This window comes from Hemitrygon akajei, chromosome 19 (genome assembly GCF_048418815.1).
Source record: "Hemitrygon akajei chromosome 19, sHemAka1.3, whole genome shotgun sequence".
NCBI classification, from domain to species: Eukaryota; Metazoa; Chordata; class Chondrichthyes; order Myliobatiformes; family Dasyatidae; genus Hemitrygon; species Hemitrygon akajei.
The window spans coordinates 23,656,132-23,681,087 of NC_133142.1; the positions used below are offsets into that span (position 1 = coordinate 23,656,132).

Below are 24,956 nucleotides of genomic sequence, written 5' to 3' on the forward strand. Positions count from 1 at the left end.
ACTTGTTGCTCCATACATGGCAGAACTTGCACTTAATTGGTATGCTGTCATGTTATTGAGTTGTTTAAATTAAGTCAGCGTTTCAGCTACCTGTTATATTCTTAACATTTCATTAAGGAAACCTGCATTTTTCATGCTCAGATCAGTTGTTATCAACATGATCGGTTGGAAAGTAGGGTTGCAAGTAAATCAGAATCAGTGAAGGATAAAAAATGGGGACTTGGAATAGCTTTTCTGATTGTGCGACAGAAAATATTAAAATTAATCATTGGTTTCTGTTGGAGATTATGGGATTGATTTTATTTTGGAAATAGTTTCCAAACTATTTGGAAATAGCTTGCCCAATAAATTTCTGCTTACCAACAATATCAGAAGGCAACTACCATTTTAACCTTCAGTTGGGATAGGTGTGCAGAGTCAAACTTCTGTTCATTACATATATGAGATCACTTCTCAAAACCATTTGTGGTGTGCAGTGACCCCATGCATCACCTGGGAATCTTGTGGAACTTTCCATTTGGGATGTCATGTCAGCATCAATAAAATGTTGAATTTCGAAGGTTTTTGGATTTGGGAATTTTGCATAAGAGGTACTCGACCTGTAGCTGATTGAAGATTAAAAGCTGTTAAAATTTAAAAATCATTTCTATGTATCCACTTAATTACAATTTAAAACTCAGGAAATGTTTTTCATCAACCAAAATATATATCCAGGACAACATAAGCTAAAGAATTTGGACCTAAGCCTAACCTGAAGGAAAAGTAGTAAAATATTTTGCAGCACATTGTTTTGCAATGGATTTTCAAATCCATCTGAGAGTTGTGTTTTCTTACACTGTACATCACTTTGGCACAGTAAAGTTTATATCCCACCTGTATGTTCCCTGAAAGTCTCCACTGTGCATTCTGCTGCTTCGCACACAGTGACTGTGAATATCCCTTCCCTCCCTCAGCCTTCCACCATATTGCAACCTATCCCTGCTCTAGGCGTCGCCCTAATCCTGGCTTTCCTGTACTGGTGGTCCGGTTACCTATGGTAGATCAAGGTACACAGCTACAATTTTTGTCTGTGTGTTCCCCTAGTAATTTGTATCCCTTCACAAAATGCATGAATAGTTGTATGCATCTTTTACTTGCTGATATGTATCTTGCAGGGTCTTAATTTGTGTTAACTGTGCTTTATTTACTTAATTCTTACATGTTAAAGTATAAAGTCTGTGTTTTGTTAACTGTTTTCCAACGTTTTGCTCTAACATGCCACTAATGCCAGTCTAGCATGTCTGTTATCTGCCAAATATGGAATCGTTTTGTAGTGTTTATACTGAAAGATCGTAATGGTGCAGCAGATTGGGATAACACTTGATTTAAGTATTTCTCGATTTATCAGTCCATATTTCAATGTGTTTCTAATAAACATTCAGATGAATAAAGTTATCTCATGTCTGAATATTTAAGAAAAGCTGGAGAAATACAGATGGAAGAGTGGAGTACAGTGGATGTATCTGTAAGGATAGACTGGATAAAATAGGACACTTCCGTAAATCTTGGCTAATGAGTCTTTAGATCAGCTACAAAATGTGAATATGTAATCATGCTCTGAGCATTATGAATTATTGTTTCATTTAAGATGTTGTTTCTAATGATCAAAGTCACTTTATGAAAAAAATTGGTAATGAAGAGTGATTTGCACACATCTTAAGGTCAGAGATATGCATCTACACTGAACTTAAACTTGTTTTACCCCAAACTGCTCCTTTATCCATTCAGAAAATTATGGTCCATGAAAGGGAAACTTGACATTTGTTTCAATTGCTCTTTTCAGGGAGGATTGTTCAAGTGGATGCCAGTGATGGCGGTGTTGGTTGCTGTGACAGTGGTAGTGTTATACCCAGCGTTGAATAGGGCCTCGCCCTGAATCTGCAAAATATGTCTACTACAGAATGTCTCCCTAATGGCATTGGCTTTCTTTTACCACAGGGGCAAGCAGATCTGTTTCCATCCTTTTTACCTCTAACAAAACACAGCTGTTTCAAAGTACAAAAGTAGGGTCTTTGCTTGAACTGTACAAAATGTAATTGTATATAGAGAGAATAAAAATCATGACTGGATTCTACTCTAGATAATGTTTTATTTGCAGTTTTCCATTATTTTAAAAAGGATTTCTTTGGGATATGTAAAGAATTGTGGTGGCCTAAACAAGGCTTCTTGGTACCAAAATTTAAAGAAATGTGGCATTCAATTTGGTTTAATTTCTGAGTTCTACTGTTTCCTTTAGCCATTGTGGTACAATTCCACCTGCTGATGCACATAGGCCCAAAGAGAAATTACTATGTGGTGGAGAAGTTTGAATCATCAGCGATGCTATTTAAACTCCTGTTGAGTTTCAAAAATTAAATGTAATGCCTGGAAGACTTGCTTTTCATGGAATTTCGATGTATCCCAACATTTCCTAAATCTCCTGTTCACTAAAAAGTGTGAAGAAACAGTAGTAACTTGCATTCTATTATTGATTACCATCATAATTGATGTTTAACCTGGTGAAGGTAAGTGGACCACAGACCCTTCTACAGCACCATCCATGCTCCTTTGTGCATCAGTTGGTGGGAAGCTGTGTATCACTGAGTTTTAAAAAAAGAATAAATGTTTGTTTGTCCTCCTTGGGAATGGGGATATCTGTATTAGAGTTGAATGAAATATTTCTGATGCACAGGAGTGAGGTTTATGCTTCAAATGTTAGCCATGACTGGGACTCAAATCTGCAATCATAAAGCAGTGTAATGCTACTGCCTTAATCACTACATTCCCAGGACGAACCTTCAGCTGTCTTTCTGACAGCTGATATGTTCATTATAGGAGTCACACCAGCAAGCACTTTGTTTTGAAGCGAGTCACAGGAGAAAAATGGATTATCATCTTAATTTTTTCATGAATCTTAGCCAGTTGGATATTGCCTTATTTTAAAACTAATTCAACCACAGAAAGTCAGTGCAGTTGTACAATGTAACTACAAATATTGGTACAAGACTCAGTAGTAAGTCAAATGAAAAAGAACACTTTAAAATACAGCTTGTTTAAAATACTCGACAATAAAAATAGATCTTAAAGAACGTTGACAAATCTGCTATATAATTTATCTTAAGCACGTTGAGGGTGAGTGTAGGGATTATTAGCTGTCCCTTTCATCTTGGGAAATTTCTTTTGTTTAAATGGTTGTGGGGCAAAGAAACACTTGTCTGTGTGGAAACAAGCAAATTTGCTCTAAAGTTGTTGGTCTGAGCAAATGTTTAAATTACTATTAAGTTATGGTATTCCACCTCAACTGCACATACATGTACACACACACACTCATGCCAGTGGTTCTTGGTACCTCCTGTACATAGGTTGTTTGCAAATATTGTTCTGATATGCTGAATTGCAGAAATGAATTTTTTAAAGTTAAATAATTGTTTTAAATCTATTTTGTAAAAAAGGTTGAAAAGTAAAGTAGAATTTCTGGAGTACAAATTAAAGTATTTGCACTAACATATGTGATGTGCATGATTTAATAAAATAAAGTTTGCTCTCCTTTGTGCATTTGAATTTATTGTTAAGTGAAGATACAGTACATTTTTATAGAGCTGTTAAAAATGTCTTTCAGTATGCAATGGCCTACCTTGTATTCTTGCATAGAATGTGAGTGTTATTATAAAGAACAGCACTTAATGCCTAACCCTAACTCTCCTTCAGAAATAGATGCTGAATTCCTTCTAGTAAAGTTGAGTTCCATGTGTTTGACCCAGAGTTGGTGAAATACTGAAGATATATTTTCAAGCCAGGATGATGTGTGACTTGGGGGAGAAATGCAACAGTAATTTTTCCTCTGCGCTTGATTTTATAAGTGGTAGAGGTTGTAGAAACAGAAGGTACAATTCAAAGAAGCCTTGGTAAGTTGCGCAGCTGGTACACTAAGGGCCTATTCCATGAGTTGCTGCCAGTCAAGAAGGCTGCTTTTTCCTGAGTGTACCATATTTCTTTAAAGTTGATTGATCTGGACTCATTCAACCAAATAAAAAGGGAGTATTATAATTCTGACTTCTGATTTTGGGAGGTTTTGGAAACAAAAAGGTGCTGAGTCTTTTGCTTCATCATACCCATCTGTTGATCAGGTCCAGCTATGCCCCTTTATTAGTGGTGATCCAGAATGATAACTGTGGGGATTTTGATCATGATAATCTTATTGAACATCAGTAGGATGTCCTAAAGATAGTCACTGGCTTGCAATTGTGTGTTTCAAATGTTGCATATCTGTCCATGGTTAAATGTTATGTAGGTCTTCTTGCATGAGGACGTGGATGGCTAAGCACTATGCAAGCATCATCCACCTTCTGACCTTATAGTACATGGAAGATGATCAGTAGATCGATCCAACAACAAAAATAGAATTTTGTGGAAATGTTCAGCATTGACCAGAAACATTTGACTCTTCTCTTTTCACATATGCTGCCAAACCTTCTAAATATTTCCAGCATTTTCTGTTTTTATTTCAGATTTCTATCCTCTCTAATATTTTGCTTTTGATTCAATATACAACAATTAGATTTAGGACTCCTTCATAAGGAACTCTTACAACTGTGTATTGGACCTGGGATCAATAACAATTGCAACCTTCCATCTTCATGCTGACTATGACTGTTAGTTCATGGAGGAGAGCAAGGAAAAGGAAATTATACAGTATCATGGGATACAATTTCTGGGTGTTGTGTTGGCTCAAAATCTACCAAACCAGCTCAAAAGAGAGAACCTATTTAGAACTCAAACTATATACAAGTAAAATTTATGTTTCATCTTTTGTACTCCTTTAAAAACATCAATCAAAAGATTATACTTGCCCATAGAATTGACTATCTCATTATTTGAAGAGATGGATAAAAGCTATATTACTGAGAAGGGAGGATCTATTTATTAAGGAATAGGCAGGCACTCAAAACACTACAGACTAACAGTGGCATGCAAAAGTTTGGGCACCATTAGTCAAAATTTCTGTTACTGTGAATAGCTGAGCAAGTAAAAGATTACTTGATTTCCAAAAGGCATGAAGTTAAAAATGACACATTTCTTTTAATATTTTAAGCATGATTACTTTTTTATTTCCATCTTTTACAGTTTCAAAATAACAAAAAAGGATAAGGGCCCAAAGCAAAAGTTTGGGCACCCTCCATGGTCAGTACTTAGTAACACCCCCTTTGGCAAGTATCACAGCTTGTAAATGCTCTCTGTAGCTAGCTAAGAGTCTTTCAATTCTTGTTTAAGGGATTTTCACCCATTCTTCCTTGCAAAAGGCTTCTTTTTCTGTGAGATTCTTGGGCCCTCTTGCATGCACTGCTCTTTTGAGGTCTATCCACAGATTTTTGATGATGTTTTAGGTCGGGGAACTACGAGGACCAGGGCAAAACCTTCAGCTTGCGCGTCTTGAGGTAGTCCATTGTGGATTTTGAGGTGTGTTTAGGATCATTATCCTGTTGTAGAAGCCATCCTCTTTTCATCTTCAGCTTTTTTTTTACAGACTGTGTGATGTTTGCTTCCAAAATTTGCTGGAAGCAATTGAATTCAAGCCCAAAGCATGATCGATCCACCCCCGTGCTTAACAGTTGGAGAGGTGGTCTTTTCATGAAATTCTGCACCCTTTTTTCTCCAAACATACCTTTGCTCATTGCGGCCAAAAAGTTCTATTTTAACTTCATCAGTACACAGGACTTGTTTCCAAAATGCATCAGGCATGTTCAGATGTTCCTTTGCAAACTTCCGACACTGAATTTTGTGGTGAGGACACAGGAAAGGTTTTCTTTTGGTGTTTCTTCCATGGAGGTCATATTTGTGCAGGTGTTGCTGCACAGTAGAACAGTGCACCACCACTTCAGTCTGCTAAATCTTACTGAAGGTCTTTTGCAGTCAAACGGGGGTTTTGATTTTCCTTTCTAGCAATCCTACGAGCAGTTCTCTTGGTCTTCCAGACCTCAACTTGACCTCCACCGTTCCTGTTAACTGCCATTTCTTAATCACGTTATGAACTGAACTGAGGAAACGGCTACCTGAAAATGCTTTGCCATCTTCTTATACCCTTCTCCTGTTTTGTGGGCATCATTTAATTTTCAGAGTGCTAGGCAGCTGCTTAGAGGAACCCATGACTGCTGATTGTTGGGACGAGGTTTGAGGAGTCAGGGTATTTATAAAGCTTGGAAATTTGCATTACCTGGCCTTTCCTAACGATGATTGTGAACAAGCTGTAGCCCTAACAAGCTAAGTTAAGGTTTGAGGCCTTGATAAAAGTTATCTGAGAGCTCAAATCTCTTGGGGTGCCCAAACTTTTGCATGGTGCTCCTTCCCTTTTTTTCCACTCTAAAATTGTACAAAACAAAAATAATACACTAATCTTGCTTAAAATGTTGAAAAGAATGTTTCATATTTAATCTTATGACTTTTGGACATCAGTTCATCTTCTACTCACTTAACTACTCACAGTAACAGAAATTTCAACCAGGGTGCCCAAACTTTTACATGCCACATTAAATCATTGAATGGAGTACTGAAATGGCATTGGAAACTGATAATCTGAAGTTGACATTGATAGGAATGAAGTATTTGCATTTAAGAAATTGAATGTTTCAATCAATTGTCACTATCTACATTGAAACAGTTTTACAATTTAACTTGAGACATTAAATTAACAAATAATGTTCTGTGTTTAAACATTTTACATTTTATCAATACCTTCCCACTTCATAGGAAGTTGAGGCATTGTCTTTTGTTCTGCCTAAAGTGAGAGGGAAGAAAACTACTAAAACAGTTCACAATCAGTTTGATATCTGTTCTATTAAAGTAGCTAAGGAAGTGTGGGAGTAAAATGCAGTTGAAACATTTAACTGCTAAGAAGACTCACTCAAGTACTATTTGTGCCAACTCTGGTAATTATAACTGCAAGGGAATTTCTACAGTGATCTGGTATGTGATGAGCCATCAATGGATTCTGTCTTTTTTAAGATTGCATATGTAACAAAGGCTAATAGATTTATATTAAATGTAAGACTTTGGTATTCAATTTTGATAATTACCAGATCTTAGTGTTCATTTCTAATGGAATATATATCATATGATATCCAATGGAAAAATATAATCCAAATATTTTAACTCTTCAAATTCAATGTTTCAGTTTTAATTTACACCCTGGTTTCATTCATGACTGTAAATGGACGAAATGGTAGAATGTTCTGACGAAAGTGATGTCTTCTCGAAATACTGTTAAAATAATGCTCTATTTCTTGTTCAGATATTCCAAAATCCATATTCTCACAAAGTGCGTTCCATTCTGTTTCACTGTCAACAACCTCTTCTCCTTCCTGTGGCACAAAAACATTGGAGTAGGTGGATGGGGGCCTTCGCTGAGTATATTCAGTTACAGCTAAATCCATGTGTTCAAGGTTCAAAAGGTCCTGTTCTGTCCAGAAAACTGTTGATGGGTGGCTCTGAGATGCTTCAGCTCTCGGTGTTGAGGTAGTTTGATCTTCCAAAACGTGATCCAAACAGGTACAACTTTTGCAAAGATATAGAAAAATATTTAAGGAATACAAACATCAACAAATACCTGGAACAATGATTTCAATATCAATGACTCATTTGTTATGTATATTAAATATAAAGTTACAATACAAGGTATATACTCTTGAAATATCAATATTCTTGGAAACACTAAAATTAATCCTACCACTTTAATAAAACACAATAAACTTTAAATACATGTTATAACTCTGCAGCTGAGTATTGGGATAAATCGTGCTCCATGATCGTACGTGAAAATTGCACTACACTATTGCCAAAGCATCTCTAGCTCACTGAAAATTAACTATTCAGGTGAGGATTCTCATTCCTTAAGCTATTATCTTTTCTTTGTATATCCAGTTTTTACTTTCTTATCCTACATTTCATTTTCCCTCTTTTTTCTGTAACTGATCTAACATTCTAACACTTGCATTTCCTGTTTCAAACAATGTTCCGTTCAATTAACAATCCTTCAATCTGACTTGTGGGTCACAGTGTAGGTAGCAAAAGCTGCACATGCTGAAAGACTGAAATTTTTTTTAAAAATACTTAATACGTCAGGCTGCACCTGCAGAAATAGAAACAGATTTAATGTTTCAAGTCAAAGATTCTGTTCCTCCTTTTGCAGCTATTGTCTGCCCTGATGAGTGCTTCCATCTTTTTCTGCATTTTTTGCTACATCTAGTCCAGTCCATACAGATTGCAGTACCATTTACTTTGAATAAATCCAGTGCGCACAATCTTGCAGCAGATAAATGAGCAGAGGCAAGTCTAATTCATGGTGAATGTCATTTATTAACAGCCTTTATGGAATTCTCCACTAATGTTTTGCTTCCATTTAAAAGTGCTGGTAAATATTTTAAATGGTAAGTGTAATTAGTGGTGTGGTTTGTAGACTAGGTAGTGCTGCAGTAAGAATTCCTGTGTTAATTTGTGCAGAGGTGTCACCTTACAAGACAGACTGGACCTTGCAGGCTACTGCAGGTCCTAAAATCCTTTCTAAAGTACATTGTAAATATGTAGAGAAAGGTCTACAGTCACTAATAATCAATTTAAAATGTTAAATTACAGTTTTTGGGGATTTTGTGGAAATCAAACCAGCTGCGATACCTGCTGGAAAGGACATAGGTTTGTGTTATGTACAGTGTCTACTTTAAAAATCAGTTTGCATAATTTAGAGAGCTATTGGTTACTTAGTTTCCTCATCTTCAGTATTTCACTAAGAAAAAAATTCCAAGACAGCCAATGCTCATGTACAAAAAACAGAGTATTTAGGAACTGGTAAAGCCAGTCTAAAGTTACATTTCTTCCAGGTAGTATTCACAGCAATCAAGTTGGTATTATTTGCATGAATGTTAGTAAAGCTATTGATAATTGTAGCAAAACTGCTGATAAGTTGTATATCATAAATCCACAATTTTATATCCAGGTTCCCACTGTATCCTAATATATTTAAATTAAAATATATTGCATTCACATGGCCATAGGATTGACTTCGATGCCACAAAACTTCTGTGCTGCGCCAATGGCATTTGGGACCACCTGGTGAAGGAAGCCATTGAACTAAAACCAGAGAAAAATAATTTTAACAAAGATGAAGGCCTTGCTCTAAATTGAAAGGACTAGATAGGATGGATGTGGAGAGGATGTTTCCTATGGTGGGGGTATCCAAAACTAGAGGGCACAGCCTCAAAATTGAGGGGTGACCTTTTAGAAAGGAGGTAAGGAGTAATTTGTTTTTAGCCAGAGAGTGGTGAATCTGTGGAATGCTCTGCCACAGACTGCAGTGGAGGCCTAGTCCATGAGTATACTTAGGTGGAAGTTGATAGTTTCCTAATCAATCAAAGCATCAAAGGATATGGTAAGAAGGCAGGTGTATGGGGTTGAGTGGGATCTGGGATCAGCCATACTGGAATGGCAGAGTACACTTGATGGGCTGAATGGCCTAATTCTGCTCTTTTGTCTTGCAGTCCAAATAAGAACTGGAATTCGGTTGTAAACAAGGTGTGACAGTTAAACCCGATTGAATGAGGACTAACTACTCAGGAGGGATGGACAACAGGGCTCAGTTTGTCTGTCTACACGCACACGCACACCCAACCACCACTGGACCAAACCTAACCAGATATCTGCCCTGATGAAGATAGCAGAGTTTGTCATTGAAACATCCATTAAAATTTCCCTAACTGGAAGCTCTAAGAGTTTAATCTTTTAAATACATATTCTCAGAAACAAAACCACAACCTCCTCTCTCCATGCCTCCACAGTTTTACCATCTGATGCTCTCATGCTTGCTTCCTCTTTTCTCCCTTCCTCAGACTATCTGTGTTTTAAAGCATTTCACCTAAAACCTTCCAATGTCACTGCCATTCTTAAACCCTAAAATAAGTAGCAGGAAACTTCTGATTGACGAAACAAAGTCAACTACAATGTACAGGTATCATGTAATACTAGAGATGGAAATGTTGTCCAGAGGGCAATGAATATTCCAGTAGCAGCTGTTAATACTGATTAACGCATTAAACAGTTTCCAACATAAAAATGAGCAATAGATTTAAATAAATACACAATACATTACCAAAGCAGCACCGAAATGGATATGTATGTACATTTGGTCAAGTCAAGATAGTATACAAATTCTGTGTCTGGAGTAGCTAATATATCTCGGAGTAGAAAATAAACAGTGGCCAAGTCAGTGATCCCTATTTCCTTAAACATACAAAACTGTGCCTTATTTGAAAGATTAAGAAAAACAAGACTTCAACCGTGAAAAATCAGAAGTGTAAATGATGTCCACATAAGATATGTAATTGGGTGCAAATAAGATGTTGCTTCAAAACAAAACAGCTAACAAAACAGTAAGTTGAGAAGTATTTCAGAAAAACTGAAAATTAAAGACCTCTCAGCCAATTCAAGTTAAAGCTCCACTAGATAACATTTTTACTATTTACTTCATGTAGAGTACTTTCATCTGGGAATGAAAAGTCTCAGGTTTTGGCTAATACTTTTAGATAGTGTGTGGTCTGTAAAAAAAAAGAATAATGAGGGAAAACATATTTTGCACCCTCATTTATCGAAAGACTAACCTAAGGGAGCCATTGATCATTGTTGGATAATTAGAAAAATGAGAAATATGCTGGTTGCCATGGCGACATGCTATTTTGCTTCTTCTCCTACGTATTTCTATTGGCGTCTTTTCCCTTTCCGATTTGGCATTCTGTTCCTCCAAGAGAGCATTCAACTTTCTAAGGAAGAGGAAAAAGAGTCTTTAGTAGAAAACAACGATGCAGTCTACATTCAAAAACACTCATTTTCTGGTTAATGAGCAGATATTATTTTGGTGTGCTATGTAAATACAATCACAATTCCCTCTTTCTATAAACAAAGCACTGTTTTACATTGTATAAGAATAATAAACACTTTAAAAACTGATACTTTTGAAGATATGAGAAAACAGTTGGCATCTATTGAGAGATGAATTGACAATTCAAGTGATGCTTCTGTTTGGAACAGTCAATATTAAAATTGGAACAAAGGAGTGGGAGTGTGATATGCAAATTCTCATCTTGTGCAGAGCAAAGTTGATCGCATCAGTGTTCCATCTCAGAATAGAGGAAATGCTATATTAGTTTAAACTCAAATTTCTACAGATGTACCTTGGAGAGCATTCTAACTGGCTGGATTCTAACACCATCTGGTATGGAGGGGCCTCTGCTCAGGATCGTAAAAAACAGCACAAAGTTGTAAACATGGGCACTAGCCTCCCCGGCTCCAAAAATAGGAGGCATTCATCATTAAGGACCCCAGCACTCAAGGATATGCCCTTTTCTCATTGTTACCATTGAGGAGGAGAAACAGGTTTCTGAAGACACTCAATGTTTCAGGAACAGCTTCTTCCCCTTCACCATCAGATTTCTGAATGGACAATGAGCCCATGAACACTACTTCAGTATTTTTCCTCTTTTTGAACTAATTGTTCAATTTTTTTAATATACTTTTTGTATTTTATCATTACATATTGCAATGTACTGCTGTCGCAAAGCAACAAATTTCAAAACGTATGCCACTGATATTAAATCCGATTCTGAATCTGAAGAAATACTTTGTCTCATCCAGTAGAATACTTTGAACTCTTGATATTAGTGTGGTCAAAGGGGATGGCCAAATGTTGAATTTCCTCTTTGCACAGCAAGATTCCATAGAAGTAGTAAGTGGAATGGCAGAGAATGAAGGTGTCACACAAGAAAGAGTCCATGGAGGAATTAGGGGAGATGGTCAGATTGAAAGATAATCTGGTAAATATGGACTTTGGGCACCCAAAAGGTGTAGAGAAGAATGTTTCTGTGAAGAGAGGGCTGGAAGTTTGAGTTCTCAGTTTCACTTTGTGAGGGCAGACCTCCGATAACAAATACATTACATCTGCTGCTAATAATAGAGTGGGAGGAAAAGAACAAGGAATGTGGGTATGAATAATCCACTTGACAAGTTGAAATAAGACAATATATTTGAAAGATACAGAATTGGTAGATTCCAGACAATGGAATGAAGTTCTCCAAGTGTACTGACAAGGTCATCTATGTGATAGTATAATAGGAAAAGACACAAGAGAATGAGAGCAGGGCATGTTTTGCAGAAAGGCAGGCTAACTTTAAGTTTGGACTTCAAAGGTGAGCTCAAGGTGGTGGGTGAAGAATGTTTGGTGAACTATCCAAGGGGGGAAAAAAGATCTTACCGATTGTCCTGGTGTAGGATAAACTAAAACAAAAATATTCCCTGTAATGAGGTGTGCGCAGAGTGCTGGTGGCTCTTCTGCATCTTACTGAACTACAAAGTTCAATTTACTAGCTCACAGACAGCAGTTTGATTAGAAGAACAGTTTCCAACACAGATTGTTATTCTGAATTTATCATCGGTAAACTTAGTAGTAATTTAAATAACTAAACATGCAAGACCTAAATTATGTTGCTGCCCTGTCCTGTAAAAATTCTCGGCTCTTACTCGTCTAACCAGAGAATGCATCGATAGTCAAACACCACTAGGGGTAGCTATTTATGATGCCATGAACACCTTGTCTTCATAGACTCAAAACAAGTTCAACTTCTGAACTTTCTTACAAGCCCCCTTAGATACAACTAATGCTCTGAAACAATGTCTGATGACCTAAGAATTAATGTCTTTACCTTCTTTTGTTGCAGTCAAAGAGAACAAATCCACCTGCAGCTCCATATCCCAATAAGCACAGAAAAGGCCACAATATGGAGTTCACCGCTATGCCCCATGTCAGCTGTAAGATTTATATTGTCAATGATATAACACCAAGAAAGAAATCTAGAGGGAAATTAATTAATAACATTTGTTCACAATTATTTAACATTCCAGCACTTTTACCAGAGCTTTTAGTTTTATTTGTGTAAGTAGGAATGTGTGTGTGTTGTAATCCGCTATTTACAGATTTCCATCCATTTTCTCCTGTGAAATATTCTTTTTGAGACCTATAAACACAAGCTCTTGCCAGTCCAATTGCAGTTACATACACATGTCCAATGTTCATATTGATGGGCTGTCAATAGATTTTATATTGAAAGCTTGCACATTGTGGTTTTGAGCCCATTGCCAATATAAATTTCCTTTCGTTCTTACATCATTTCCTATGTGTTTTCCCTCTATTGTTTTACTGTGTCCTTGGCCACAGACTCTATGCTTGCATAGCAATAAAAGTATTTATGCCCTTGGCTTCCTATACAACGTTGTTGTATTTCCCGAACATCTGTTTTCATGTAAGAGAATTACTGATGAAATCCAATGCAATTTTCCTGTATTTTACCACATAAAATCCATGTGAGGAATTTTTTCTGAGGTTGGTTTTGAGATCAATGGCAATTTTGAACAAAGGCTTCAATGCATTAGTTTCTATCTAGCCTACCTGCTTTTTCCTGATCACTTCGTGTGGCTTTGCGGGATTGTAGAAGCATGGAAAGGAGGTGTTTATCTAAAATGGAACAGGACAAGTAATACCAGTCAAAAACTCTTAAGAGGTGACAGCTTATCAAATACAAAATGAGACTCTTAACTTCAGGTCATCAATCACATATTGTACACTAAATAGTATCAACTTTTTTAAAGTTTGTGTATTTGTATTTATATTGTTTAGAAAATAAAGGAGTTATAGTAATTTATTTAAAAATATATTAAAATGGTGATAGGCCAAATTTAAACTTGCTCACTAAGGTGAAATGGAATGAAACAAATGCCTTTTATGAGGAGGCAAATCGTAAACAAGTAATAAAAGGGGGAGAGTGGTTGATTAGGGACCTCATAGGAAATCTTTTCACAGAGAGGTACTAAGTAAGCACTTTGCATTCGTCCTAACCAAGGAAGACAATTCGGCTGAAGTTGCCATAAAGGTAGAAGTACTAGATAGGCAAATAGTTCATTTAAGAAAAGGAAGCACCAGAAAATATGGCTCCACCAAATGCCAGAGGTCCTCTTGGCATGTATCCAAGTCAATATGGGCAAGAAATTCCAGAGATAATTGCTAGAGGTTTCCGGTCTTCCTGTGACATGGAGTTAGTACCAGAGGCTCGGGGAAATGCAAATGCTATCAACTTTTCTCAAAACAAGTTGTAAAGGTAAAACTAGCAGCAACAATTTAGTTAGTCCGATTTGAGGTGAGATGATTGCCGGAAACAATAATTCTGGCAAAGTGAATAGCCACTTGGAAAATAGGGGAATTCTAGACATGGAGGTGGAGAAAGTAGATGGATAAGGATCTAAATGAATACATAGGTATTCACCAAGGAGAAGGCCATGGGTGATGGTACGAACAGGGAGGGGTATGTTAATGTTAAAAAATAAGAGTTAAGTGTCTTGAAAAGAGGAATAGATAGAGTGGAGAGCCAGCTCCTCTTCCCCAGGGCACCACTGCTCAATACAAGAGGACATGGCTTTAAGGTAAGGAGTGGGAAGTTCAAGGGGGATATTAGAGGAAGGTTTTTTTACTCAGAGAGTGGTTAGTGCATGGAATACACTGCCTGAGTCTGTGGTGGAGGCAGATACACTAGTGAAATTTAAGAGACTACTAGACAGGTATATGGAGAAATTTAAGGTGGGGGGGATATATGGGAGGCAGGGTTTAAAGGTCAGCACAACATTGTGGGCTGAAGGGCCAGTACTGTACTATTCTATGTTCTATGAAAAATATTTAAAATATAGATAAGTCCATAGAACTTGAATGAATCTATCCCAGGATACCAAGGGAGGGAGACAATGGAAAAGATTGCTGGAGCCTTGACAGCGATCTTTGAATCCTCTTTAGCCACTGGAGAGATCCCAAAAGAATGAAGAATAGCCAATGTTGTTCCTTTGAGAAAGGCATAAAGTCAGGAAACTACAGATTGGTGAGCCAAGTGATGTCAGTCATAGTGAAGTTATTGGAGAAGATTCTTAGGAACAGAGTTTATTCACATTTGGAAAAGCATGGACACCAGGGATCATCAGCACGGCTTTATGTGGGGGAGGTCCTGTCTCACAAACTTGATTTCGAGTTTTTGAGAAAGTGGCAGTGAATGTTATTTACATGAACTTAAGTATTTTTATTTATTTGATTCTTTGTTTGTTGGGGTACAGTGCAGAGTCAGCCCTTTGAGCCTCGCCGCCTAGCAACCCTCATTTTAACCCTAGCCTAACCACAGGACAATTTACAAAGACCAATTGACTGACCAACCGGTACGTCTTTGGGCTGAGGGAGCAGAAACTGGAGCACCTGGATGAAACCCATGTGGTCACAGGGTGAACATACAAATTCCTTACAGGCAGCTTGATGAATTGAACTGTACTGTAAAGCCTTGTGCTAACCGCTACAATAGTATGCCACATATTACTTATTCTGGTACTGCTCCATGTTCTATCTTAGCTTGGATTGTTTTTGTTAGAGTATCAGAGGCGGGGGAGTGAACTGATAGAAGTATATCACTTTATGTGAAGCATGGGTAGGGTAGACATAGTGCCTTGATGTAGGGTTTTGGCCCACGATGTCAACTATTTATTCCTTTCCACAGATGCTGTCTGACCTGCAGAGTTCCTCCAGAACTCTGGATTTCCAGCACCTGCAGACTCTCGTATTTACAGGTAGGGTAGATAGTGAAAATCTGGTTTTTAGGTTCAAAATGTCAAATACCAGAGCACACAGCTTTAAAGTGAAGGAGATGCAAGTTAATGTTTCTTACACCACAAATGGTAGTTGCCTGGAGTTTGCATTGGTCAATGCATTAAGACCTTGAGGACACGGGGTAAGGAGACCGGTGCAGAACCAAGGGAGTCATGGGGATTTTCTTTTTATATAGCATGTGGACATAAACTGCTAAATAGATCAGCACGACCAGAGTCAAAGAGGCATTGGTAAGTAATTGAAGAAAAGCAATTCATAGGACTTTGAGGGTATATGTTTCTATTAAAACGGAGGGTTATGTAGGAGGGAAAGGTTAGATTGATCTCAGAGTAGGTTAAAAGGTCAACACAAGATTGTAGGCCGAAGGAACTGTACCGTGCTGTAAAGTTTACGTTCTATAACTTGAACTGGACTGCTCTTTCAAACAGATGCAGTGAGTCTGAACAGCCACTTACCTGTATCTGTGCTTAATGACCCCGAAACACTTCATGCATGAATCGGTTTTTCAATCCATGAAGTTGATTTATTTGAGAAATAAAGTGAAAAAAAAGCAATGCACATGGGTGAAAATATCACATATGTCGGGTAATTCAAAGCTGCAAGATGGAAGATATATTTATCCAGCCTCATTGATATTGATGTGAAAATCACATCACATCACAGAGCCCCCAGCAAAGCCTCAGCTCGTTCACTCAGTTACAAATATTTAGAATTTGCCTAGTTTGTATAAGTTCAACAGGAACACATGGGTGTTACTATTACTGTACTGAGAGGCACAAGTAAATGGACAGTTTCCCACCATCACAAAAGAGTTTGATGCGAGTGTGTGTACATTTTGATAGGGACTAACTCAGGGTTAACTGTGATATCTCTACAGCCAGCAAGCCTTCCGCCAAAATTGCACAGGGAGAAGGGCTACCACAGGGTGCAGCACTCACACCACCATATCACAACAATGAAAAGGCAGAACTTCTACCTAGTGGTCAGGCAATAGTTGATGCAGTAGCTTGTACACTTTAAAGACTACTTGTGAAAATTGTTTCCATTTGAAGTCAATAGAATTAAATTTCAGGAGCAGAATTCAGCATGTGCAAGCATACACATGCATTGACTGAGGATGAACTTCCAGTCCAAAGTGTCTACAAGCAAGAACAAGGTAGAATAATGAGATGGTAACAGAAAAAAATTAAACGAGACCTTGCCCTGGATTTTACATGGATGTATCTTCACGTATCTGGGAACATGCCAAAGGTTCCACTTGAAAATAGCAGTAACTTGGGAGCGTTTGCAATGCTTTTTACAGATGCACTCTAAAATTGGACATGACAAAGTCCAGCATGGAAACACATTTGTGGGAATTCCTCACCATTTGCACTGGGGAATCTTGTCAAACAACCCGAGCTAAATCGCAACTGGCATAGATACAACTTCATTACAGATTTCAATGAGAGGATCTGAGGGAAGATTTTCAAGATTTTTAATTATTTGTGGTGACGTGTAAGTTTGTCCTCCGTGCTTTTGGTCTGTTTTATATTTTAATAGTTTCAGTTGTTTCTAACCGTTTTATTTGAAACGTTCCATCTTTTGCAGTTTTGATGAGGTGAGGCTTAACCAACTGTCAAAGCTTTCTCGATGGTTCTGCAAGTGAAGCTGCTTCTCGTGAATGAATTTGCGTACCAAAACGTCCTTTACCCTTCCATTGTGGGTGCACTGTTGTCATGGCATCTCTCTACAAGTTTCTGTTGGGGGGGGGACAGTAAGAGTTGATTGCAACCATCGTCTGTAAGTCTGTGATGGCTCACTGCTTGACTGCGAGTTCTTGCCCCATACTTTTAGTTATATTCTCAACGGAGACACAAAAACAGATATAAAACAGAACTGAATGTTGTAAAATGTCAATCATACACAAATCACAGTAAGAAATTACATTCAAGTCTACTTTAGAGTCCTTTCATGAGGATCATTTGGACAGACATTACCTGGCCAAATTGGTGACGATAATTTGTTACACAAGCAAGCCTATCGTAGTCTTCTCGCCAGCCCTGACAGTCCAGTAATCGATCAGCAAAAACACCATGACGACCAAAAGTAAAAGAGCACTACAGGAATAAAATTGCTCATTTAGACTCTAATTATTACTATCAGCAATTATCTACATTTTACAGTTCCTTTTCAATAATTCCTTCCCAAAATACTGGAGGAGATTCTTTGAACACACCCTTTACAATTTGCCTTATTCTTATAATACTTGAGAACTATTTTCCTCCAATCTGAGACCCGTGGCCTCTCCCTGCCACAGACAGCTTCAGACGTGTGCCCCTTCACCCCTCCCCACCCAGCCTTCCCCATCCTGCTCCCTATATATAGTCTGTGGCCCACTTTCCCCTAAAGGCCAATCTTAGACTGCAACCCGCAGCCCTGCCCTATCTACCCCCACAACCTTACTGGCACGCCCACTGTCTGAGTTTCCATTTAAGACCCAACCACACTTAACATTTCTCGGCTCTTTAACAGTGTCTCCAAAAATATACAAACATTTTCCCACCACTACGCTGCAAACATTGTCTGAGAAATGTTAAACTCTGCCTTCAATCCGCTCTTCCCAACATTGTAACTTGGAACTACTTTTCTTATTTTGAAGTGGACTTGCTCCTTGCCATTCTCCTACCATGGAAAAAGCAATTATCTTAACAATGTTTCCATTGTGAAAAAACACATCCTTTGTAATCATTGCATCCTTCACCTTCTCCATTTAACATAATTTTTCTGCTCTTCGGACAGTCTAGGGCTGTTCCCATTGAGAAGAGAAGGTTGAAGGAAGATCTAATAGAAGTGTATAAAATGTGGAGAGGTCTTGGGATAGTGGGTGGTAGGAAGCTGTTCCCAACGTGGAAAGGTTGAGAGCGACAAGTCACGGGTACAGAATAAAGGAGAAGGGAATTAACGGAGAAACCAGGTAAGACGTTTCAAGGCAGTGGCTGGAATCTGGAATTACACAGCTTGCACAATGATGCACTTTGTGGCTTTAAGAAGGAAATTAGAGAGCAAAAAATGTGCAAAACAGCACAAAATTGGGGTGTGAAGGTGGGTCCACCCAGCTGTCTGCCAGCGAGCCATTGTAGACTTGGTGAGTTAAATAGGCTCCTTTCGCACTGCAACCAGCCTGTTATTCTGTTAATCTTCCTTCCTGTGTTATAACTGTTCACCAGCACAGTTTTGTACCTACTTACAGTGAGTAATCTGCTATTGTTCCTTAAAGGCACATACCTCTTAGCCCATCATATGATAATTCTCAACCTCACGCCACTAAATGGTGTGTTTCTGTCCATCTCCCTAGCCCACCCGCTATATGCTTCTTCGTCCAGTTTTTTGGTGTTTAAAACTAGCAGTTATTTCTTTTAATCAACTTTCAGTATGTCTAGGACCTGATTAATTTTCTTCCTGCCCAGTTTCAAACCTCAGTACAAAACTCAGCTACAGGAGATTTTCTCTTTGCTCAGGAATAATCGGGCAGATTTTGATCCTGCATATTACTGGGCCTGGATTGGTGCCATGCAAGACTTTCTCTTCAACAGTTATTTTTGCATCCACTTTAAAAATGGTTCGGCCACATCATTCCAGAAACTGACCTATGACTTTTAACCCCCGACATCACTGACTCCATCCCCATTTCCTCGCGTTCTTATTTCCCCTTGCTTGGCCTTTAACACAGTTGTTAACAATGTGGAAGTCTTTATATACCACACGAGAATAGATTGATCCTTTTAACTATTTGAATGAAATAAGTCTTTATCTTAGATTTAGCATACTTCCACATTTTCTCACTTACTGTTTAGACAGATCTAGGTATTTGGCTGAATGGCTGGGATTTGTACTTAAAGATATCACTATTTTAGTCATTTAAACATTTTAATAAATTAACTACTAATCTTTAAATAGTTTTTGAAATTCAGCACGAGAACCATTTATAGGATCATGCTGAGGATGAAACAATTTATTCTGAGATCTGCTGCAATGTAACCCTATGAATATGAATTTTCTGTTCACTTTGAGATTGATAATTGAAATCAGGTTTTGCATCCTGCTGCGCACCAGCCCTCTGAACCAGTTGCCTTGTGGTTTTGTTCTTCGCCCCAGGCAGAAACTTCCAGTGACACAAGGAACTTTATGTGGCTAATAGGCTGTAAACTTACTGACTGTAGAATCTGGTTAGGAGTTAATACTAAAGTTGGACTACATTTGGGACGTTTTTTTCTACCACACTACTGACAGAACTTCAAGCTGCGAAGAACTTACAGTAGGTGCTTCTATTTCCATTGTTTTCATATTCCTTTGAGCAGTGCTGAGAAGATTATTCCTTTGTTCTTCCTACCTGCTGACAATTCACCAAAGCTTGTTCATTCTCCATTATCACAGCACTTCCCCTTGAACCATCAGACAGCTGAATGGTAACCTAGCAACAGCAAAAAACTTCCAGTTAAATAGGAAAAAATATCTTTCAGAATCTTTCCTTTCTACATTTCCCAGAAATGCAGTTGTGCTCTGATTCAGAGAAAACAAATGAGCTGTTTAATCATCGATGTGTTTTCTTCTAAAACACACATTGGTATAGCCTTAGTTTACTGGAATAAATGCTTTCTTCAATTACAGGAGCTATTTTAACTCCCCAAATTAGTTAGCTTTGAGCAGTGGCATTTAAGCTATTTCAAATAATGCCCTGACTGGCTTCCTGCTGACCAAATAGATTTAATTTTGCTTTACAGAGAACTATCCAGGCAGTAGGGTCACATTGTTTCTTCTCTGAATGAAGTCACTACTTTCTTTAACTTAACGTGAGAAACACCAGCAGGATTTGAAATTTGGGCCCCTGTGCGCGTTCTGCTGTTTACAAAGATCATGGCTGAGCTTTTGCTCAGTGCCCTGACTTCACTATACTAATCCTGTAATATCTAAAAATCTACCATTTTTGTTTTGCCTTGAGCCACCCTCAGCTACCTTGGTCAGAAAGTTCCAAAGATTGAATATTCTCTTGAAGAATTCTCCTTGCAGTCCTTTTACTGTGAGATGCCCCATCAAGGTGAGACATCAACTGCACATCTCCCCATTAGAATTTTACCTGTTCCCTGAGATCATCTCAAGGGAGAGCGGGCACAAGCTGCTTGCAGGGTAAACCCACCATCCCACAAAGCAAGCTTTGCTGCATTCCCTTCACACCAGTATGGAGAACCAAGCTGTATCCAATTTTTCAGGAGCACCTCGCTATATCCCTATATAATTGGAGCAAGATGTCTCCACCCTTATATTCAAAATCTCTTCCAATGAAGACTGGATTTCCAGAAGCTTGCTGTAAATAACTCTCAATGCACAAGGCTAGCTAGATCCCTCTAAACACAAACACCTTTCAATCCGTGTCAATTAAGAAAATATACTCCAGCAATCTATTTTTCCATAAGACTATAAGACATAGGAGCAAAGCCTGGTCATTCAGCCCATCGAGGCAACTCTGCCATTCTGTCATGGCTGATTTATTATCCCACTCATCCCTATTCTCCTGCCCTACCAGAAAGGATGACTTCATATTTTTCCAAATTATATCTTTTCCTGTCAGTACCTCCTTGAAACACCACTAAGTTTGTCTCACAACCCAGCCTGCTACTTTGCCTTCTAACATCGGCAAAACTTTGATCTTACACTTGATCTTCACATAAAGTTTCTGATGTAGATTGTAGGGGACCAGCACCAATCCAACCGACACAACACCAGTCATAGTCTCCCATTCTAAAACACAGTATGCTTTTTACTTCTGTCTTTTCTGTCTGTTAATAACATGCCAGTATATCATCCTTTAAAAATGTGCCATAATTTTGCTTGATAAACTCAGATAGCATCTTAAAACGTTCTTAGGATCAACTGGTTCATCAATTCAGATATTACAATCTCAAAATAATTCCAGCCGATTTTCAAGCATGATTTCCCTTTCATAAATCCATATTGACATTGATCCTGTTACCGTATTAGTTTTTAAGTGTTTTTTACCACAGCCTTAAGGGATTCCAATATTTTCTGCATAATTGAAGTCAGATTTTGTGTTTTAATACTGTTAAACATTAATTGAGTAGAATGTATACCCTCTTCTTGTATGTCGGTACTTCTACAGTCATACAGCACAAATGGCATGAAAGCAAGACATGCCAATGTTTATAACGAAACATCCATCCATCTGTCCTCATCTAGATCTTTCCCATCTCCCTTATACATATCCAAAGTCCCCTTAAATATCCATTCTATTTACTTCAGCCTCTTTTTGTGGTAACAAATTCTACATTCTCACCACCCTCTGGGTAAACATGTTGCTGTGAAATCCTTCTTGAATTTCCTGGTGGTTGTTGAACTTGTTAGCCAATGGTTATGCTCTTCTTCACAGCAGGCATATTCTCTCTGCGCCACTTCCATTAAATCAATATTTCAGTCTTCTTTTCTCAAAAGTGTTCATCCTTTCATGATATCCTTGCATTTCTGGTGTTACCCCTGTAGACTCTACACCATTTGTAATACCTTACTCTATGATGACAATCAGAATTGTATGCATTACTAAGTGTGGTTTAACCAATGTTTGATAAAAGTTTAGCAGACCTTCCTTACTTTTCAACTTTGTCCCTATGAAATAAATGCTAGAACTTGAATTTGTTTTACTTTCATGGCCATCCTAACCTGTGGAGTAGCTTTTAATGAAAAGGTGTATATCATTATTAAAATTTCCTTGTTGCATGACCCCAACCAGAATTCAACCATCCAAGTAATGTGGACTCTCTTTATTCTTCTCATCTTTCTTCTATATTGAACTATTTTCTATTTCAGTAAGAATAAAATGGCATGGTTAAAAGGCACTGTTAAATACTTCAGTATAAACATTCAACTTCAGGTCTATGTAAAGCTGTACTGAGTTTCAATTGGGACTTGTTACTCTTACCTTGATCTGGACACAAGGAGAAAATCTGTCCCCGTCAGAGCTGCAGCTGCCTTGGGGCTTCATCCCGATTTCAAGCACAGTACAATTTCCAGCAGTGAAATTTAAAACTGATGTTGAGAATAAATAAAGATTGTTAAGCCACAGCATATTCGTCGTCTTATCGCAAGACATTTTTTCCAGCAGAAGGACGGCACGTTAAGATTTAAAGTAAATCTTCCGTGACTGGTTTGCTGGCAGGGTGGCCCAGGATTGGACAATTCCCAATTGGAGGTTACAGCACATCCTCCTGTTGAATGGGTACAGGCTGTTGGACGTGTGCACTCTCTGGACCCCGAAAGGGCAGTGCCCATTTCCACAGATTTCTCAGCACTCAGACTGGCAGTTCTGTCACTGAAATGCTGCCAGGTTAAACCTGCTCAAGCCCAGTGAAATCAATGGAAGAAAGGCATGTGAAGCTTTTATCTGATTTAATTAAGATAGATTACTTACTGTGATGTAATGTAGTGTTTGTTGCTGTATATTTGCACAACTCCCTTAATTTATAATTTTTAATTCATTCTTTTCAAAAATGCTGTTCCACTTTTGACAGATCCTGATTAGTTGTGAATGTTTGTTCATGTCAAGGACATTCACAAACATTTAATTTACGCAGGTTTGACATCTGGTGAACTTGGTGACTGTTTTCAATGTTGTCAAAACCCTTTGTGTTACCACAAGCGGCCACTTGCATTGAGAAAGGCCCTGCACTTTACTGGGAGCCTGGCTTCCACTGTAAAACTGGGATCAAACGTGAAGAAACCTCTTAATTCAGGGCACTGGTAATCTCAAGACAGAACAGGTTACCATTTGGTGACCTCCCATATAGCTGCTACCCCCATATAGTAGTTTAGTCCCCGTCCCTATTCTCCAATACTTTCTCCCTGTTTTCCATTCTCTCTTTTTTCTTGACCATCTCCAGTGCTCTTCCCAATCAGGAACCCCTTCCACATTTATCCTCGGAAGCAGGTCACGCCTTATCCTTTCAAATCCCCTTGTCCTTTCAGTCTGACCTCCGTGCCATCCCTTAAATGAAACGTAACCAAGCGGATCCGGAACATTGCTGTCTTAGTCACCGCCATCATTTAATCAGGTTGGATTAATGTAAAGCACTAATGAGGCATTAATGTGATCAGAACCTTCACTCCGTATCGCCCTTGAATCAAATATAATCGCTCAATTACCATCCATCTCCCAGATTTTTCTCTTAATGAGCCATGTGACAGCCAGCATCCTCTCCTACCTTGTGCCAGCTGACATTATAAATAGCTTCCTCTTCACCGTTACTGTGCCAATTCCTCCAATTACGTCCTTTTACAAACTTGCTGGTTCCTCACTGCCTTTGCCACATTTTTTACTTCAGCTCCCTCAGTACTGAAATCCCATTGCTAAAGTACTGCATCACTACCCTTTAAGGCCCTTGCTTAAAGATAGCTTCTTTGAACAAGAAACATCTTTAGCACAAGGTAAGTTTCTGTGAAAAAAAAAATGAAATCCTGAGGTAATTTTACAATTACCCAAACAATCAGGTTTTACCTCTGCTGAAATCCTTGCTCTATTGCAAACCATTATGAACATCTACTTCACGTTGTATGCTGTGTACGTGCTCTGATATTAAATTGAACCATTGCATTACATTTGGTGGCATACAACTTCCATTTTTAATTATAAAAAAATGTCTGCAGTCTTACCTTTATAAAAGGGCTTTAATATATAAATTCCAAATAAAACGAAAAGCAACAGAAGTATCAGCATCACAGGAGCCATGAAGATTAGAGGGCACTTCAGCCGGTCAGCAATTACTTCACGTTTGAGATCCTCAGCTGATATATTTTTCCTTCTCTGTGCCCTCCGCTGCACTTTCTCAATTCTGGATGGCCCGTAGACCGATGACTGCCTGGTTCTGCTTCCTTCCTCTTCGTTAGTGTTGCTTGGGCAAATTGAGCTAGGGAACTGGAAACTAGTGACAAACATCATGAGAGTTCTTCAAATGATTATCAGTACTTCATGTGAAAATGGTTTCTGGCAGACAGTTTTCAGTCAAAACCTTATGTCTTGGTCAAATGAAGGTTGTTCACATGATTTCTTGTATCAAGATTGTGGCATCTTCAAACTGGCACAAACAATTGAAAGAAACCTGGAAAGAAAACAAACTAATTCAATAAAGCATGCATGATATCTGCAGATAGACAACCTAGGAACAAATGCTAC

General features: G+C 38.2%; 2 protein-coding genes across 11 annotated transcripts in view; one reads left to right on the top strand and one right to left on the bottom strand.

Moving 5' to 3' along the window:
- The window catches only part of slmapa (sarcolemma associated protein a), a 194,140-nt gene extending 190,576 nt beyond the window's left edge, over window positions 1–3,564 (top strand). For 5 of the 8 annotated variants that reach the window (XM_073072257.1, XM_073072262.1, XM_073072259.1 and 2 more), the window contains one exon: window positions 1,823–3,564. In XM_073072257.1, coding sequence (XP_072928358.1) covers window positions 1,823–1,915 — 93 coding nt within the window. In that variant the 3' untranslated portion in view covers window positions 1,916–3,564. Of the gene's footprint in view, window positions 1–953; window positions 1,047–1,822 lie in introns of all 8 variants that reach the window. The other 3 variants (XM_073072258.1, XM_073072263.1, XM_073072265.1) reach the window with 1 other exon arrangement.
- A 3,609-nt stretch (window positions 3,565–7,173) lies between these two features.
- The window catches only part of LOC140741827 (uncharacterized), a 39,063-nt gene continuing 21,280 nt past the window's right edge, over window positions 7,174–24,956 (bottom strand). For 2 of the 3 annotated variants that reach the window (XM_073072267.1, XM_073072268.1), the window contains exons 2-9: window positions 24,437–24,882; window positions 22,710–22,816; window positions 20,112–20,192; window positions 17,719–17,838; window positions 13,496–13,561; window positions 12,753–12,856; window positions 10,659–10,817; window positions 7,174–7,566 (exon numbers count right to left, since the gene is read on the bottom strand). In XM_073072267.1, the coding sequence (XP_072928368.1) occupies window positions 7,194–7,566; window positions 10,659–10,817; window positions 12,753–12,856; window positions 13,496–13,561; window positions 17,719–17,838; window positions 20,112–20,192; window positions 22,710–22,816; window positions 24,437–24,722 (1,296 nt within the window). In that variant the 5' untranslated portion in view covers window positions 24,723–24,882 and the 3' untranslated portion in view covers window positions 7,174–7,193. The remainder of the gene's footprint in view (window positions 7,567–10,658; window positions 10,818–12,752; window positions 12,857–13,495; window positions 13,562–17,718; window positions 17,839–20,111; window positions 20,193–22,709; window positions 22,817–24,436; window positions 24,883–24,956) is intronic. The other variant, XM_073072269.1, reaches the window with a different exon arrangement.